We start from the raw sequence: 15,054 nt of genomic DNA, 5'->3' as shown, positions 1-15,054 counted from the left end.
TCTCAGGATGAGCACAGTTCATCTTTGTAGATGTTACAGCAACCAGGAAGTAGAGCAGGACCTGAACATAAATACCTGGGACTGGACAGGGGAGTACGGGCTTCCAGGTTCTCCACTTAAGAGAGTTTCACTGTTCATTTTCGTTTTTAGACAAGCAATATATCGACTGCAGAAATCTTTGCAGAGTTCATTAACCTTTTCCAGCTCAAGAAGATGAATACGCAAAACCTGGATTGCTTTGACCATCTAGAAGCAGAGAAAATGAAGACTTTCAGACAAGGAAAAGGCAGCATGATGTTCAGTTATAATCATCATCACATAACTACTCTGTTATTAGCCTGAACCCTGCACAGCCATCGCCATCTGTACTGCCAGTGACAGAAGTGGAATTACATCAGATATTGTGCAAAATGACAAATTGTCCCAGCACCAGACCCGTGCTCCCTCTGATATGTAGGAAGATGGACAATGCCAGTGCGACCTCAGCGAGTACAGTGCCAGGACCAACCAGACCTCAGCCAGCTTCACCACTGCCTCAGGCTCTAGAAGCAAGTTGCCAGTCCTCACTCTGTTCCTGCTTCATCTATAAACTAGGATGAATCCAGACCCACTTCATAGGTGATTCTTAAGTTTAATAACATTCAACTTACCAACTCTGCCTTTTATGGATCGTGCTTTTGGTGTCAAGTCTAAGAACTCTTTGCCTAGCCCTATATCCTAAAGATTTTCTCATGATTTTTCGAAGTTTATGATTTTGGATTAATTCACTACACTTTGTCCCACAGCAGTAGATGAAACCATTACCATAAGCAGCACCTGCCTCAGCTCCTTCTCCTGTGACCTTGGATAGAATTCATAGTACTTGTGGAGGGAACCAATCAGCCAGCGAGTCAATAATGAGGAATACCAAGCATCCAGCTCTGCCAGGCCCTGTGCCCTAACACCAGTCAGGAGAGCCTTGGTCCCTGCCAGCCTGGGGCCACTGTGGCCACTTCTGCCCCTCACTCACTGATGGCTGTATGACAGATCAGAGGCAGAGAGTCTCTGGTCCGAAATCCAAAAGGGCAGGCACTGTCAGTTCCATTTAAAAGATGAAGAGATAGACTCAAAGTCAGCAACTCACCTATAAAATCTATTATTGGGCAATAGGGGTTAAATATGTAATGAGCAATTTAAACAACAGCAATGAAGACCTGGGCAGTTTATTCAGGAAAAAGATTTCCAAAGACCCTTTCTGCTGACCAGAGCCTGGCAAAGGTTTTGATCTGGGAGCTAGTATAGCAGGCTTCAACAGAAATCCTGTGAGGACCCCAGACCCAGCTGACAGTGCTCCACAGTACTGAATGGCACCGCTCCCCTTGGGTGCAGCAGTGATGTTAACGCCAAAGAAGTCTCCATTTCCTTCAGAAAGCACAGAGAACCCTGAATTTTAGAACACTGGACCTAGGAGGAGGGCATTTATATGAGACAGATTGGCTTCAGACAGAAAAACTAATGAGGGACCTCGGAGCCTGTCCCTGCTCAGTGCTGGTGGGCCCCAAGTCTTGATAAACTTTGTCATCCACCACAAATCTGTGTGAGCCTCAAGACAGAGCTGCCTTGGAGAATAGAGTCCTGTGTCCATGGTCAAGGAAAAGTCAAGGACTGAAGATGAGCATCGACATGCTGCCTGAGAAGCAAGGCAGGTGAGCATGTCAACCCCAATGAACCTTTCAAATGTTTAGGAGAGAACTGAATCCCCTGGTCCATTTAAGATGGAGGCTGAGCCAGCTTATTTGCTAAGAGGAAAGGGTAATGAGAGAAGGCTGGAAGACATTCAAGTTACACACACACACGTTATCTCATGAATTGTACAATTCTCCCCTTTAGCAGAACTACAAACAGTCTAAAGTTTTAACTGGAAGTTTAAAATTTATTGGACAGATTTTAAATTTGGAAGAAATAAAAAATAAAACATTAATTTACTCACTAAATTGTCAGTTTCTGGATCTTCACAAAAGAAGGGTTTTCCTTCCTTCTCTTGCTTCCTTACAAAATTTTCAATGTCCACATCAAAACTGGCAGAAGTTGTACCTTCTGAGCCCTGCGTGGATTGCTCACATTTTTCAAACAACAAAGCTAATAATGGAAAGAGTGGATGCCTGGGGAAAAAAGAAAAAAAATGTACACTCTACATATGGCATGAGAATGTTTGGTATGTACGTATGTATACATTATTTGACATATCAACTTTGTTGAAATATAATTCATGCAATATATAATTTATCTCTTCAAAGTTTACAATTCAATGGTTTTTAGTACATTCACAAAGTTGTGTAACCATCACAATCAATTTTAGAACATTTTCATCATCCCCCAAAGAAACTCTGTAGCCATTAGCAGTCACTCTCTATTTTACCCCTAAGTCCCATCCACAGGCCACCACTAATCTGCTGTCTCTATAGATTTGCCAATTCTAGACATTTCATATAATACTAGAGGCCTGGTGCACGAGATTCATGCACAGGTAGGGTCCCTAGGCTTGGCTGGTGATCAGGACCAATTAGGGCCTTCTGGCTGCTGCCCGGGGCCTTCCTTTGTTTGGCGCTGACCTCTGGTGGTCAGTGCACATCATAGTGAGCGGTTGAACTCCCAGTCTCCCAAGGGGACAATTTGCATATTAGCCTTTTATATATATATATAGATTATATATATAGATGAGACCTTTTGTGTCTGGCATCTTTCACTTAGCATGTTTTCAAGACTTATTGATGCTGTAACAGGTATCAGTACCTAATTCTTTCGTTATGGCCAAATAATTTCCATTATATGGATGTACTCATTTTACAGTTTTAAAATTTACATTTAGGTTGATAGTCCATTTTGAGTAACTTTTTGTATAAGATGTCAAAGTAGGTCAAGGATTTTTTTTCTGAATATAGATATTCTATTGTTCTAACACCATTTGTCCAAAAGTCTACCTTTTCTCTTATTGAATTGTTTTCACACCTTAGCTAAAGATCAAATCATATTTGTGTAGATTTATTTCTGGACTCTCTCTGTGGCATTGATCTATGTGTGTCTATCCCTTCACAAATATCACAATGTCTTAATTACTGTAACATGATAGCAAATATTAAGATCAAATAGATTTGATTCCTCCTTTATTCTTTTTCAAATTTGTTTTAGTTGATCTAGTTCTTCTGACTTCTATATAAAATTTAGAATGAACTTGTCTATATGCACAAAAATATCCTGATAAAACTTAATTGGAATTGTATTAAGTCTATAGCCTGATTTTAGGAGAACAGACATCTGTATATGTTGAGTCTTTGAATCCATAAACATGGTATGTCCTGCTATTTATTAGGTTGTCTTTGATTTGCTTGCATCAGCATTTTATAGGTATAGATTTATCACATGTAACCTGTGACCTTATTAAATTCACTATGTACCTGGAAGTCTTTTGGTAGATGCTGGAATTTTCTATGTCGATAATCATGTCATTTGTGCATTGAGCCAGTTTTATTTCTTCCGTTTAATCTTTTTCTTGTCTTACTGCACTGGCTAGGACTTTTATTACAGTGTTGAATAAGAAGAGTTAGGGTGGACATCTCTCATTCCCAAACTTCGGGGAAAGTATTCAATCTTTCACCATCAAGTCTGATGTGAGCTGTGGGTTTTTGTAGTTGCCCTTCATCAGGTTAAGAAAGTTCCCTTTTGCTGACAGTTTTAAATAATAATTAGCTGTTGATTTTGTCAAATGCTTTCCTGCATCACTAGATATGATCACACTGTGAATCTCATTGGTTGATCTTTGAACAGTGAACTAGTCTTGCATTCCTGGCATAAACTCCACTTGATCATTATATATTATTCTATTATTTTTGTGGCTGGATTCAATTTGCTAACATTTTATTGATGATTTTATGTCCAAATTCATGAGGCATACTTGTCTGTGAATTTTTTGGGACTGCTTTGGTATCAGAGTGTTGCTCAGTTTGTAAAATGAATTGGGAAGTAGTCTTCATCTTCTATTTTCTGGATAAGATTGTGTAGACATGCTGCTTTTTTCTCATAAGGTTGGTAAAATTCTTCAGTAAAATCATCTCAATATTATTTTTTACAAGGTGAACTAAAATGTGATTTATGTTACAAAATTTTTTAAAGAAAGATATTAGAAATAACATCTTAATCTGAGAAAATCTTCACCCCAGTACTTACCACATCATATCTTACTCTGCCTAGCTAATAGCCCTAATGTTCCCTTTAACAAGGTTTTCTACTCTCATTATTCCTCTTAAAACCCACATGCTTCACATCTCTTCGCTACCTATAAATGGCCTGCTTGTCTGCATCCATCGGCGTCTGGGACCCCACAGGGGGCGGGCTCACTCCTTCCACATCAGGTTCAGAGCAGTTGGGATCTTGCTCCGTTTTTAACTCTGTTACTACTTGTATCTGTGAAAGGAAGAGGATACGTTTTGTTACTAAACAAGAAACAAACTGCTAGTAAGTGTTCTATTATCAAACAGGAATGCAATGGGAAGGGTAACAGCCAGCTGTGTGATTGGCAACAATATAAATACCACCCACAAACTCCTTTCTAATTGAATGTTTAAAAAAAGGCCAAAGCTCAAATTTCCAAATCACTTAAAAACAAAGAGGACTGATATATGTGAAATGCTTATTATTTTCAAAATCATAATAACCAGACATTCCGGAAGGGAATTGGTCCATACACAATCTTACTGTCTGCCCGCCTGCAGTATAGCCTCATGCTGGATAATACTGCAGTAAGAGAAGAGTAAACAAAACTGTCCAAGCTTCTCTTGTCATAAAAACAACTCATATCCAATATGCTACATATCTCTGACAGGCCTGAAATTCTCCCCTATCTATGCTTAAACTTCAGGAATACATAAACTATAATTCTTTTTTTTTTTTAAATATATTTTATTGACTTTTTACAGAGAGGAAAGGAGAGGGACAGAGAGCTAGAAACATCGATGAGAGAGAAACATCGACCAGCTGCCTCTTGCACACCCCCTACCGGGGATGTGCCGCAACCAATGTACATGCCCTTGACCGGAATCGAACCTGGGACCTTTCAGTCCGCAGACCGACGCTCTATCCACTGAGCCAAACCGGTTTCGGCGATAAACTATAATTCTTTTAAAAGTCACTCTATTCAGGAAATAAAAACCAGCTGTGTTTAAAGAAATAGTATTAAATATAAGAGGAAGTCTTTAAGATACTATCATTTAAATTGCTTTAAACTAGCGATGTTGTTTGTAAGTTAGGTAAAAAGTATTTAAATTCTTAAACGTAAAGAATTCAGTTTACAAAAATATAAAACAAAACTGCCGCAGTAAACTTGTAATTACCCATGAGCAGATTACCTCCCACCCCTGCGCAGCCCTGGCTGCCATGCCTCTGGCCTCAAGGAAGCAGCATGTTGGGTGCACTGGGGTGGGGGCTCATCCCCACGAGACGGGAGAGCCCCAACGTGATCCCTCCCTGACACCCAGGGCTGTGGCCAAGGAAGCAGTCCTCAGGTCCAGCTCTCCAATAGTCCAGAGTGACAATTCCATTCTGGTGCCTTTAAATGGCACAGTATACTTGGGAAATTGTTCTTCTCTCTTAAAAAAATAAAACAAAACACTAACGCAACGAACTAATGCCCACTCAAACACAGTCTTTTTTGGGGGGAAATCTGATAGTATTATAAAAAAGCCTTAAGAGACTTATTTCAAGGTTTCTTTTTTAATGACTATGAAAGAATAAATGTTCAACCTCACAGGAATGGTTAAGTAAATTTGGTATATGTATACTGAATAATATTAAATGCTTATGTTTTCGCCGTGGCCAGGAAGCTCAGTTAGTTAAGAGTGTCATTCTAATAAGCTAAGGTTCCAGTTCGATCCCCAATCAGGGCACATATAAGAATCAACCAATGAGTGCATAAATGGGTGGAACAGATCAATGTCTGTCTCTCTCTCCCTTCCTCTTTCTAAAAATAAAAATAATAATAATGTTTTCAAAGAGTTTTCTGTGTTGTGGAGAAGTGCTTAGCTCCGTGGTTGGCAAACTGCGGCTCGCGAGCCACATGCGGCTCTTTGGCCCCTTGAGTGTGGCTCTTCCACAAAATACCACAACCTGGGCGAGTCTATTTTGAAGAAGTGGTGTTAGAAGAAGTTTAAGTTTAAAAAATTTGGCTCTCAAAAGAAATTTCAATCGTTGTACTGTTGATATTTGGCTCTGTTGACTAATGAGTTTACCGACCACTGGCTTAGCTATTAAAATCAAGGGGTTCACTACCCCTCACCTACCCACTCCCTCCCCACTGTGCCTGGCAATGCACTGCATACTCAATGCATCAGGGCAGACAGGGAATAAGACAGACAGGGGTAAGCACAGAAGACTATCACTTAACAGAATATGTCAGAAGGTGATCATTGCTGGGAAGGAGAGAAGATCAGAGAAAGTTGCAGTGGTAAGTAACTAGGGCAGGCAGGAGAGTCTTCGAAGAAAGGGGTGATGCAGGCAAAGACCTGCAGAACAGAAAGGAGCTCTCCAAGCTGCTGCCCGAGGGAGGTGGGAGGAAAAGTGAAGGGAAGAGCCAGGGCCACAGGGCAGAGAGGTGCCCAGGAGTAAAGAAGGCAGAGGTGAGTGCACTAGGGGAGGTTGCAGGGGCACCTGGGATCTGAGTGCCAGGCAATGAGGAAGGGGGGTGTTAAGGTCAGGCCTCAGCAAGGAGAGGGGAGGAGTCATCATTAGATTAGTCACTTGGAAATATCAAAGGACTTACAGGTGAAAAGAGCAGGCTGAAACAGAATTCTCTACCTCAATTCCTATAAGAAGCAAAAAGCACTTAAAAAGATTTTAAGACCTACAAAAGCAAACAAAAGCAACAGCAACTAAACCAGAAATGGTGCAAAACTGGTCACCAAGGAAAAGGCACAAGAGTCAGCAAGGCTGGGGTGGCCAGACTCAGGTCCTAACCGCCCACCAGAAGCCCACTTGGAGCCTCACCAATGGGGGGGCTGTGACTTCCTACGGTGAGTTGACCCTACCCAGATTTGATCGATTGGTCGTATTCAATAAATCCTCTAGAACAGTGGTCGCCAATCGGTGGTCCATGATGTCCGAAAGGTTGGCGACTACTGTTCTAGTTTGGTTTGGTTCAGTGGATAGAACATCAGCCCATGGACTGCAGAGTCCCGAGTTCGATTCTGGTCAAGGTCACGTACCTCGATTGAAGGTTCCATCTCTGGTCGGGGTGTGTGCAGGAGGCAACCAACTGATGTGTCTCTCTCACATCAATGTTTCTCTCTCTGTCTCTCCCCTTTCCTTCCTCCCACTCTAAATATCAATGAAAAAAATATCCTCAGGTGTGAGGATTAACAAAAACAAACAAACAAATAAAATCTTCAAGGAGGGTGAGAAGAGAGCTCCTGGCAGGGGCATTCTGTTCCTCCTCCTGAGTATGAGGTAGGTGGGAAGCAAAGACAGAGCTGAATGTCTTCAATGGAAATCAGCTCCCAAGCTCCTGAGAAAAAAGGGAATGGCCCCACTGGAAGCACACAGAGCATTCCCCAAACCTCAGGTGTCCCAAGAGAGGCTGCACAGGACTCAGTCAGCCCCTCCTTCCCAATTCCTTCAGGTCACAGAACATAAAACACCAGGGTAGTTTCACGTAAAACTATAACTTACAGACAGTGGGAGGGCTGTCAAGAAGCCACCCACATCCCAGCCAGTGTGGCTCAGTGGTTGAGTGTCTACCTATAAATAAGGAGGTCACAATTTGATTCCTGGTCAGGGCACATGCCAGTAGGGGGTGTGCAAGAAGTGGTGAATTAATGGTTCTTTCTCATCATTGATGTTTCTATCTTTCTCTCCCTCTCCCTTCCTCTCTGAAATCAATACGGTCAGTCCTCGGGTTACGTCAGAGATCCGTTCCTACGGCGCAATGTAACTCGATTGATTTTCGCAGTAAGTCGGAACCCACCTACATAAGCACCTACATCACTCACATGGAGCACATACACAGCAGTAATAAAGTGAAACAGTAAAAAAATTTAAAGAAAGATAACAATTCCTAACCTTTACTTGTGGTTAATAATAAATAACATAAAGCAAATATGTACATACGCTGAAATGACGGAACTTTTTTTTTTTATGAATGGGAGATGGCAACGTAACCACGAAACGACATAAGTCGAGTCCAACGTAACCCGGGGACTGCCTGTATACACTAAGTGGCCAGATTATTATGATCTCTGAACGCATAATAATCTGGCCACTCAGTGTATATCCTATATAATAAAAGGCTAATATGCAAATTGTCCCCTCAACCAGGAATTCGACCAGCAGGCAGGCCGGCCAACCGCCCATGTCCCCTCCCCCTGGCCAGGCTGGCCAGACCCCACCCATGCACGAGTTCATGCACTGGGCCTCTAATATATATCTATATCTATATCTATATCTATATCTATATCTATATCTATATCTATATCTATATATATTATATATATACTGAGTGGCCAGATTATTATGCGTTCAGAGATCATAATAATCTGGCCACTCAGTGTATATTTAAAAGAAGAAACCACACTCACAGCCTTAGCTGGTGGTTCAGTGGTTAGAGTTCTAGCCCACACACCGAAGGGTCACAGGTTTGATTCCCGGTCAAGGGCAAGTACCTGGGTTGCAGGTTCATCACTGGCCCTGCTAACACTGACATAAAAAGCAAATTCCTAGGCCTCCTGGTGCTTACCACAGACTGTGTTCTTTTTATTTTTTATCTTTTAGAGAGAAGAAGGGAGAGAAACATCAATTTTGCTGTTCCACTTATTTATGTATTCATTGGTTGCTTCTTGCATGTGCCCTGAACCAAGGTCAAACCTGCACCTTGGCATATCAGGACGACACTCTAACCAACTGAGCTACCAGGCCAGGGCCATAGGCTGTGTTCTTACACTGACTGCACAGAAAGAGGAGGCAGAGTAAACCTACCCCACATACAGCTCAGCCCAGGCCCTTTGCCTGGTCTGTATTGTGAATAGGGGAAACGGAGATAAGGACGTTTGGAATTTGACTTTTTTTCACTTCCAGGCAAAGAGCAGATGTGGAGAGGGCTGAGGCTGTAGCTTTATTTGGGGCATGGTAGCTGGGCCAGGGAGTGACTGTGGCTCTATTAAAAAAAAAAAAAAAAAGGCAAATGTCCAAGAAAGTATGATTTAGGGGAGTCAAAATTACTAGCAATCTTAGTATTATTTAGAAAATAATTTGAACATATATTAAATGAATAATATACTAAAATTGAATCTGCAATCTCACGGAAGTTGAACTATTAATATGCAAAGCATTGCTTGTATTTTTAGTACCAATTCGACTGACTGTAATTAAAACACAGAATAAAAACTTAAGCTCTCACTTGTTGCCCATCTTGATAACTGTCTATGCTTAATGTCTGTGTAGCCATCATGGTTAATAAGTTTATTATAAGACATCAAATCATCTTGAGTCAAAAGCAAATGGTATCTGGAAAATAAAAGCAGAAAAGCATCAGTTAACAATTGCAGTGCATTTTTTGCCCTCCCTACTCCACAACATCCATGTAATTTTTTAAATACATATTTTTATATGGAAAAAAAACTCTCCTTATGCCAAATCCTACTCAGCATCACCCTACTTGGCGATCACATTTATTCTTACACAGGGCCTGACTTGCTATCATACTTTTCAGTCATTTGGATTTACTCATTCATTTGCCCAAGTGTCTAGTGAATGTCTAAACATGCAGGAAGGACACTGTTCTAGGGAGGACCTGCTTTCCTGGCAGACAAGGCCAGGGGCTGCGGGACCATAAACACGAGGAAGGTCAGGCAGCACACAGGGTGTCAGAACAGAGATGAGTGAAGGGGCTCCCTGACGTGTGACAGGGCAGGCTCTCTGAGAAGATACTGGTACTGAGACCCCAATGACTTGATCGGGGCTGCTGAGACAGGGAGACTGGAGCTCAGGCTGGAATGACAAAGGTGTGCTCAGGGAGGCTGAGCCGGCACTCTTCTAACATCTGTATGTATAATACGGAGATGCGAATAATGGTTTGTTTTCCTGGCAACACACAAGTAAGTGTCAGAAATGTTGAGAGGAAGAAAACCAGGTGGGGATAGAGAATGACTGGGGGCAGGGCTACTGATAGTGCCTGGGAGAAACATGGGTCAGCTGATGTGCCTGAGCAGAGTGGTGAAGGAGGAGTGAAGGTAAGGGAGTGGGAGACACGGAACCAGTTCACACAGACTCATGGGCCGTGGTGAAGACTGGTGTTCCTGGGAAGGTCTGAGCAGAAGGGTGACTTGACTTATGTCTTAGGAGGGTCCCTCTGACTGTGAAGGACAGGCTACGTGACTGGGGAACACACAGAGGGTGGGGAAGTACTGCCATGGACAGGCAGGGGGCCATGTGGACAAGGGGGACTGAGAGCACAGGGTTTGCAGATGGCCTGGGGTTGGGTGTGGGAGCGGGGTCAAGGAAGCGTCCAAAGTTCCCACCTGAGCAACTAGCAGAGCAGAGCTGCATGTCCCGGTAAAGAGCAGATGGTGAGGAACAGGTTCTATGGCCTGGGAAGAGAAAGCAAGTCAGGACATTTTAGGTGTGAGATGCTTCTCAGAAATCCAAGAAATATAAACTCAGTAATTATCAGGATATGGTTTATATGTGCAAAGGGGGTCACACTGTGCCCTCCAAGATACACCCATCCTAAGCCCCAGTCCCTGTGAATGGGACCTTATCTGGAACAGGGTCTTTACAGATGTGATTATTAAGGATCTTGAGATGAGATCATCCTGGTTTGTAGGGAGGCTCAGGATCCCATGACTGATATCCTTTAAGAGGGGGGAGAAGCCCAGCGGTGTGGTTCAGTTGGTTGAGCGTCATCCCATGCTTCAAGAGGTCACTGTTCAATTCCCAGTCAGGGTACATGCCCAGGTTGCAGGCTCGATCCCCAGTAAGGGGGCATGCAGGAGGTAGACAATCAATGTTTTTCTCTCATCGATGCTTCTCTCTCTCTCCCCCTCTCCCTTCCCTTCTCTCTAAAAAAAAATCAATAAAAAAAACATATTTTAAAAATTATTTTTAAAAAAAAGGAGGGAGAAAAAGACCTGAGACGTAGCTGCGGGGAAGGCTGTGTAAACTGGAGACAGAGATTGGAGCAATGCTGCTGTAAGCTAAGAACACTCAGCCACCAGGTGGTAGGAGGCCTGAGCCTTCAGAGGAAGTGTGGCCCCTCAACACCTTGATTTCAGGTCTGGCCCCCAGGACCCTGAGAGAATCCATTCCTGTGTTTTCATCCACCCAGTGAGCAGGGCTTGGTTACGGCAACCCCAGGACCCTAAGGCAGTAGGTAAAGCCACCAAACGGCATGAGACCAGCCAGGAAGAGAGAGGAGGTGGGCCATGTAAGAAAGCTGGAAAGAAGAGGGAACCCAGAATGAGGAGCGGCAGCCATCAGGGCAAGAGTAGAACCAAGAGATGCCACTCACATGGGTGGAGGAGGAGGACTGAGGAGGGGATGTCAGCCATGTTAATATAGCTGAGGCTGAAGGAACAGAAAGGCTGAGCACTGTCACATGGGGAGGGGAGAGGAGAGAATCCGTTGCATAGATGTAGGTGTGAACAAATACCGTCTTCATTTTCGTGTCCTTTCATGCTGTGGCTTTTGACCAACCTGTCTTTAGTAAGCATATCAAAGCCTTCTAGTTAATGATTATCTGTATTCCCTAAAATGTAACCATAAACACTTTTGTTAGTAATGGCCAGGTCAACTACCAAAATATATATCAAACTGGTGACAGTGTCAACCACCAGGAGGGATGGCTCCTGGTGCTATTGCATTATTTGTCCCTTTGTCTTGACAATCATTAGTACCTGAGTTATATTATAAAAACAGTGCAGTAACAGGTGTCTTGGGAAAGAGGGGGGGTTGTATAATTTGCACAAAACTGCTAGGTCCTCTGCTGCTTCAACCCTAATCTTCCCATAAGAAAATTACCCTATAATAAATCCCATTATATTCTATGAAGTTGGCTAATTCATCTTTCAACCTGAGGATATCTTTTCACTAAAGAGGCCATTACACCATGGGGCAGTGAGTCTTGGCAACCCCACTGCTGGGAAGGGAGCTCATGTGTAGTCATCACGATGTTGCCCTCTCTGCCCTGAGACCCCAAATCTTGAGAGAGAGGCTCCACACGTCTGCCAACCTGAGTATCTCCCAATGGTCTCTGCCCTGACCAAATCCTGGCCCTCCTCCCAGTGCCCTGATCTGCTCTCCAGGGTGCCGTGATCTGCCCTGTGCCCCAGGGCAGAGAAACGTCTGTATCACCGCCCACACCTTGATCAGGGAAGGAGATCCTGTGGCCTCTAATTTTACCCTCCTTCCCTCCATTCTCCACTTTCCAAAATGCAAATCTGGTCCAAACTGCCCTTGCAGATCAAGTCTCAGGGCTGACCCTTGCCTGACCCTGCCCTCACATAGCAGCTTCCAAAAGGTAAAAAGTCACACCAATAGTAATGAGACAAATGAACATGATGGGACTCCCAAAAAGGACACAGAATGGAACACTGGAGAGATCTACCCAATTCTGAGGATGTGCCCACAAACCAAATTTAAAAAGGCAAGGGAACTGTTCTGAATTAAGAGACAAAAGAGCCCAGTCAGGCGTGGCTCAGTGGTTGGGCATCGACCTATGAACCAGGTCACAGTTCGATTCTTGGTTAGGGCACATGCCCTGGTTGCGGGCTCAATCCCCAGGCCGGGGTGGGGGGGGGCGGGGCATGCAGGAGGCAGCCATTCAGTGATTCTCTCTTGTCATTGAAGTTTCCTCCTCTCTCTCCCTCTCCTTTCCTCTCTGAAATTAATATATATATATATAAAGTTGATTTAAGTCAGCATGAGAGACTGAGTGTTAAGATGGTGTGATCATGCTGTATGCTAATGGAAACATCTTTGTTTTGAAGAGCAAGGGCTAAGATGTTTAGGGGTATGGTTATGTATCCACAGTTTTTGTTTATTTAAAAATTTTGATCGATTTAAGAAAAATTTTTTGAGAGAGAGAGATGGGAGAGAGAAACATTGATTTGTTATTTCACTTATTTATGCAGTCATTGGTTGCTTCTTGTATATGTTTCCTGACCAGAAATCAAATCTGCAACCTTTGTGTATTGGGATGACGCTCTAACCAATTGAACTACCCGGACAGGGCCTCCAAAGTTTACTTTAAATGGTCAGAAAGAGCACACACACAACTTACACAAATTGTGGCCAAATTCGACTGCTGAGTGGAGGTGGTAGAGGATGACTCTTCTCTTTTAACTTTTTGTGTCTTAAAATGCTTGTAATAAATACTGGGGGGAAGTCAGAATTTTATTTCAAAAACATATAGATTTGCAGTTCCTCTATCAAAACTGGTTAAAATTTCAATATCTGATACAAACTGGTACAACTATTCTAAAGGAAAACTTTGAAATTTGTGTCAAAAGTTTTGAAAATATGTGCTCTCTCTACAACAAAACACCATGTGAGGAATTTTAACAAAGGAAATTCTATATGACTATAGTATATTGTTCAGTAAACATACAGGCAGATTACCATGGTGACCAATATTCCTATAGAACATCAAAGAAGCTGGAGAGAAGTTATCAGCAGATGGCACCATCTGCTCAAGACCGCTGCCAACAGGTGTGTGTGTGTGTGTGTGTGTGTGTGTGTGTGTGTAGACATTGCAACCAGTGCCACCACATGGAAGAACCATTTGCAAATTTGTTGCTCGTAATTTGTGGAGCTCCTTTCCAAATTCCACTCTAGCATAACGTAACACCGACTGGTACCTGCAAGACGGCAGGCAAACAGGTCTCAGCAGAATTCACAGGGCTCATCTCAGCAGACTTCTCAGGCTTAGGAGGTGGCATTCTGCTCTGGTCAAGGCCTCTGTCGATCTGCTCAGCTATAGACCCTCAGATTGCTGGCTCAGGCAGGCCCAAGACAGAATCTGAGTGACTAACTGATACCTATCATCAACTGGAAAATAATTGAAAGCATCTGACCCGAGGATGATGGTCAACAAAGCTAATCTTTCTTTATCATAATATGTTTTAATGGGCATTACGTAAAAACCAACGGCTAACTAGAGTTTAAGAAATAATCAATTAATTCCCATTTCTTCCCCCCATTACACAGAAAGTAAGTATCTATTATGTTCAAACTCAAACAACAGTGCCTTAATTTCCTAACATCACTTGGGGCTCTAAAATCGAAGTCAAAGAATTGCCAACCCAATGTACTCATAATACCATGGTGTTCAAGGGTCAGACATAGAATATTATTTATACAAGTTTCACCCAGTGATAATTTGTTGAAGTTGTCACTTTGGTACCCTTTCAAGAGTTCCAGCTAGACTAATACAAATGAAATAAGCACAACTTTCCACTATTCATGTACAGAAATAGTAAAACTCATTAGTAATTAAAAAAATACTATTATATAATTTTAAAATAATATACTTTTTATCTAGCAATTATTAAATTTAAAACAACTATACTGCCAGCAAAGATGAAGTAAAACTTGGAACTTTAAAGGAGTCCTAGAATTCACAAACTGCATGACTGGTTTGGAAAACAATGTGACTATATGTAGAGTCAGTCATGAAAAAATATCGCATTCTTCTTCAATCAACCAGAGACTGTAGCATTCAGGCTATGACCTTAAAGGCAGACAAAAATATGAAATATGGGCCAAATCTAAGAGACTGACATTTTAGTATTTTTCAGCTTTCTCGTCTAGGCTCACTGGAATAAGAGAAGTTTATCAAAAAAGGCCCAGATATAAACGATTAGCTGAAACTGATCTGGTGGTGAAGTCTTTCCTGCTCAGACAATATGGATGAATCTGGGAAGGTTCCAGCTGGCTAAGAAGCTCATAGAGACTAGAAAAGAAGGTGTAGTATGCAGGTCAGAAGAAGGCCCTGAAGTTGGCAAGGCCTCATCTCTCTTCCCGGCCACAGCTCTCTAG

The 15,054-nt window shown here is 42.5% G+C and overlaps 1 protein-coding gene and 1 non-coding gene across 6 annotated transcripts in view; one reads left to right on the top strand and one right to left on the bottom strand.

The window, feature by feature from the left end:
* PKNOX1 (PBX/knotted 1 homeobox 1) overlaps positions 1 to 15,054 on the bottom strand; it is a 59,363-nt gene that overhangs the window by 31,459 nt on the left and 12,850 nt on the right. For 4 of the 5 annotated variants that reach the window (XM_054713570.1, XM_054713571.1, XM_054713573.1 and 1 more), the window contains exons 1-6: positions 13,875 to 14,075; positions 10,539 to 10,607; positions 9,419 to 9,525; positions 4,313 to 4,440; positions 1,970 to 2,141; positions 76 to 246 (exon numbers count right to left, since the gene is read on the bottom strand). In XM_054713570.1, the coding sequence (XP_054569545.1) occupies positions 76 to 246; positions 1,970 to 2,141; positions 4,313 to 4,440; positions 9,419 to 9,469 (522 nt within the window). In that variant the 5' untranslated portion in view covers positions 9,470 to 9,525; positions 10,539 to 10,607; positions 13,875 to 14,075. Of the gene's footprint in view, positions 1 to 75; positions 247 to 1,969; positions 2,142 to 4,312; positions 4,441 to 9,418; positions 9,526 to 10,538; positions 10,608 to 13,874; positions 14,076 to 15,054 lie in introns of those variants that run through there. The other variant, XM_028151847.2, reaches the window with a different exon arrangement.
* Positions 8,926 to 9,058, top strand: LOC114233058 (small nucleolar RNA SNORA51). Its single transcript, XR_003619180.2, has one exon. It is a non-coding gene; the product is annotated as a small nucleolar RNA SNORA51 (small nucleolar RNA).

The sequence above is a fragment of the Eptesicus fuscus genome, chromosome 3, assembly GCF_027574615.1.
Source record: "Eptesicus fuscus isolate TK198812 chromosome 3, DD_ASM_mEF_20220401, whole genome shotgun sequence".
Lineage (NCBI taxonomy): Eukaryota > Metazoa > Chordata > Mammalia > Chiroptera > Vespertilionidae > Eptesicus > Eptesicus fuscus.
The sequence above is the reverse complement of the archived record's forward strand: the minus strand, read 5'-3'. Positions and strand labels throughout refer to the sequence as shown.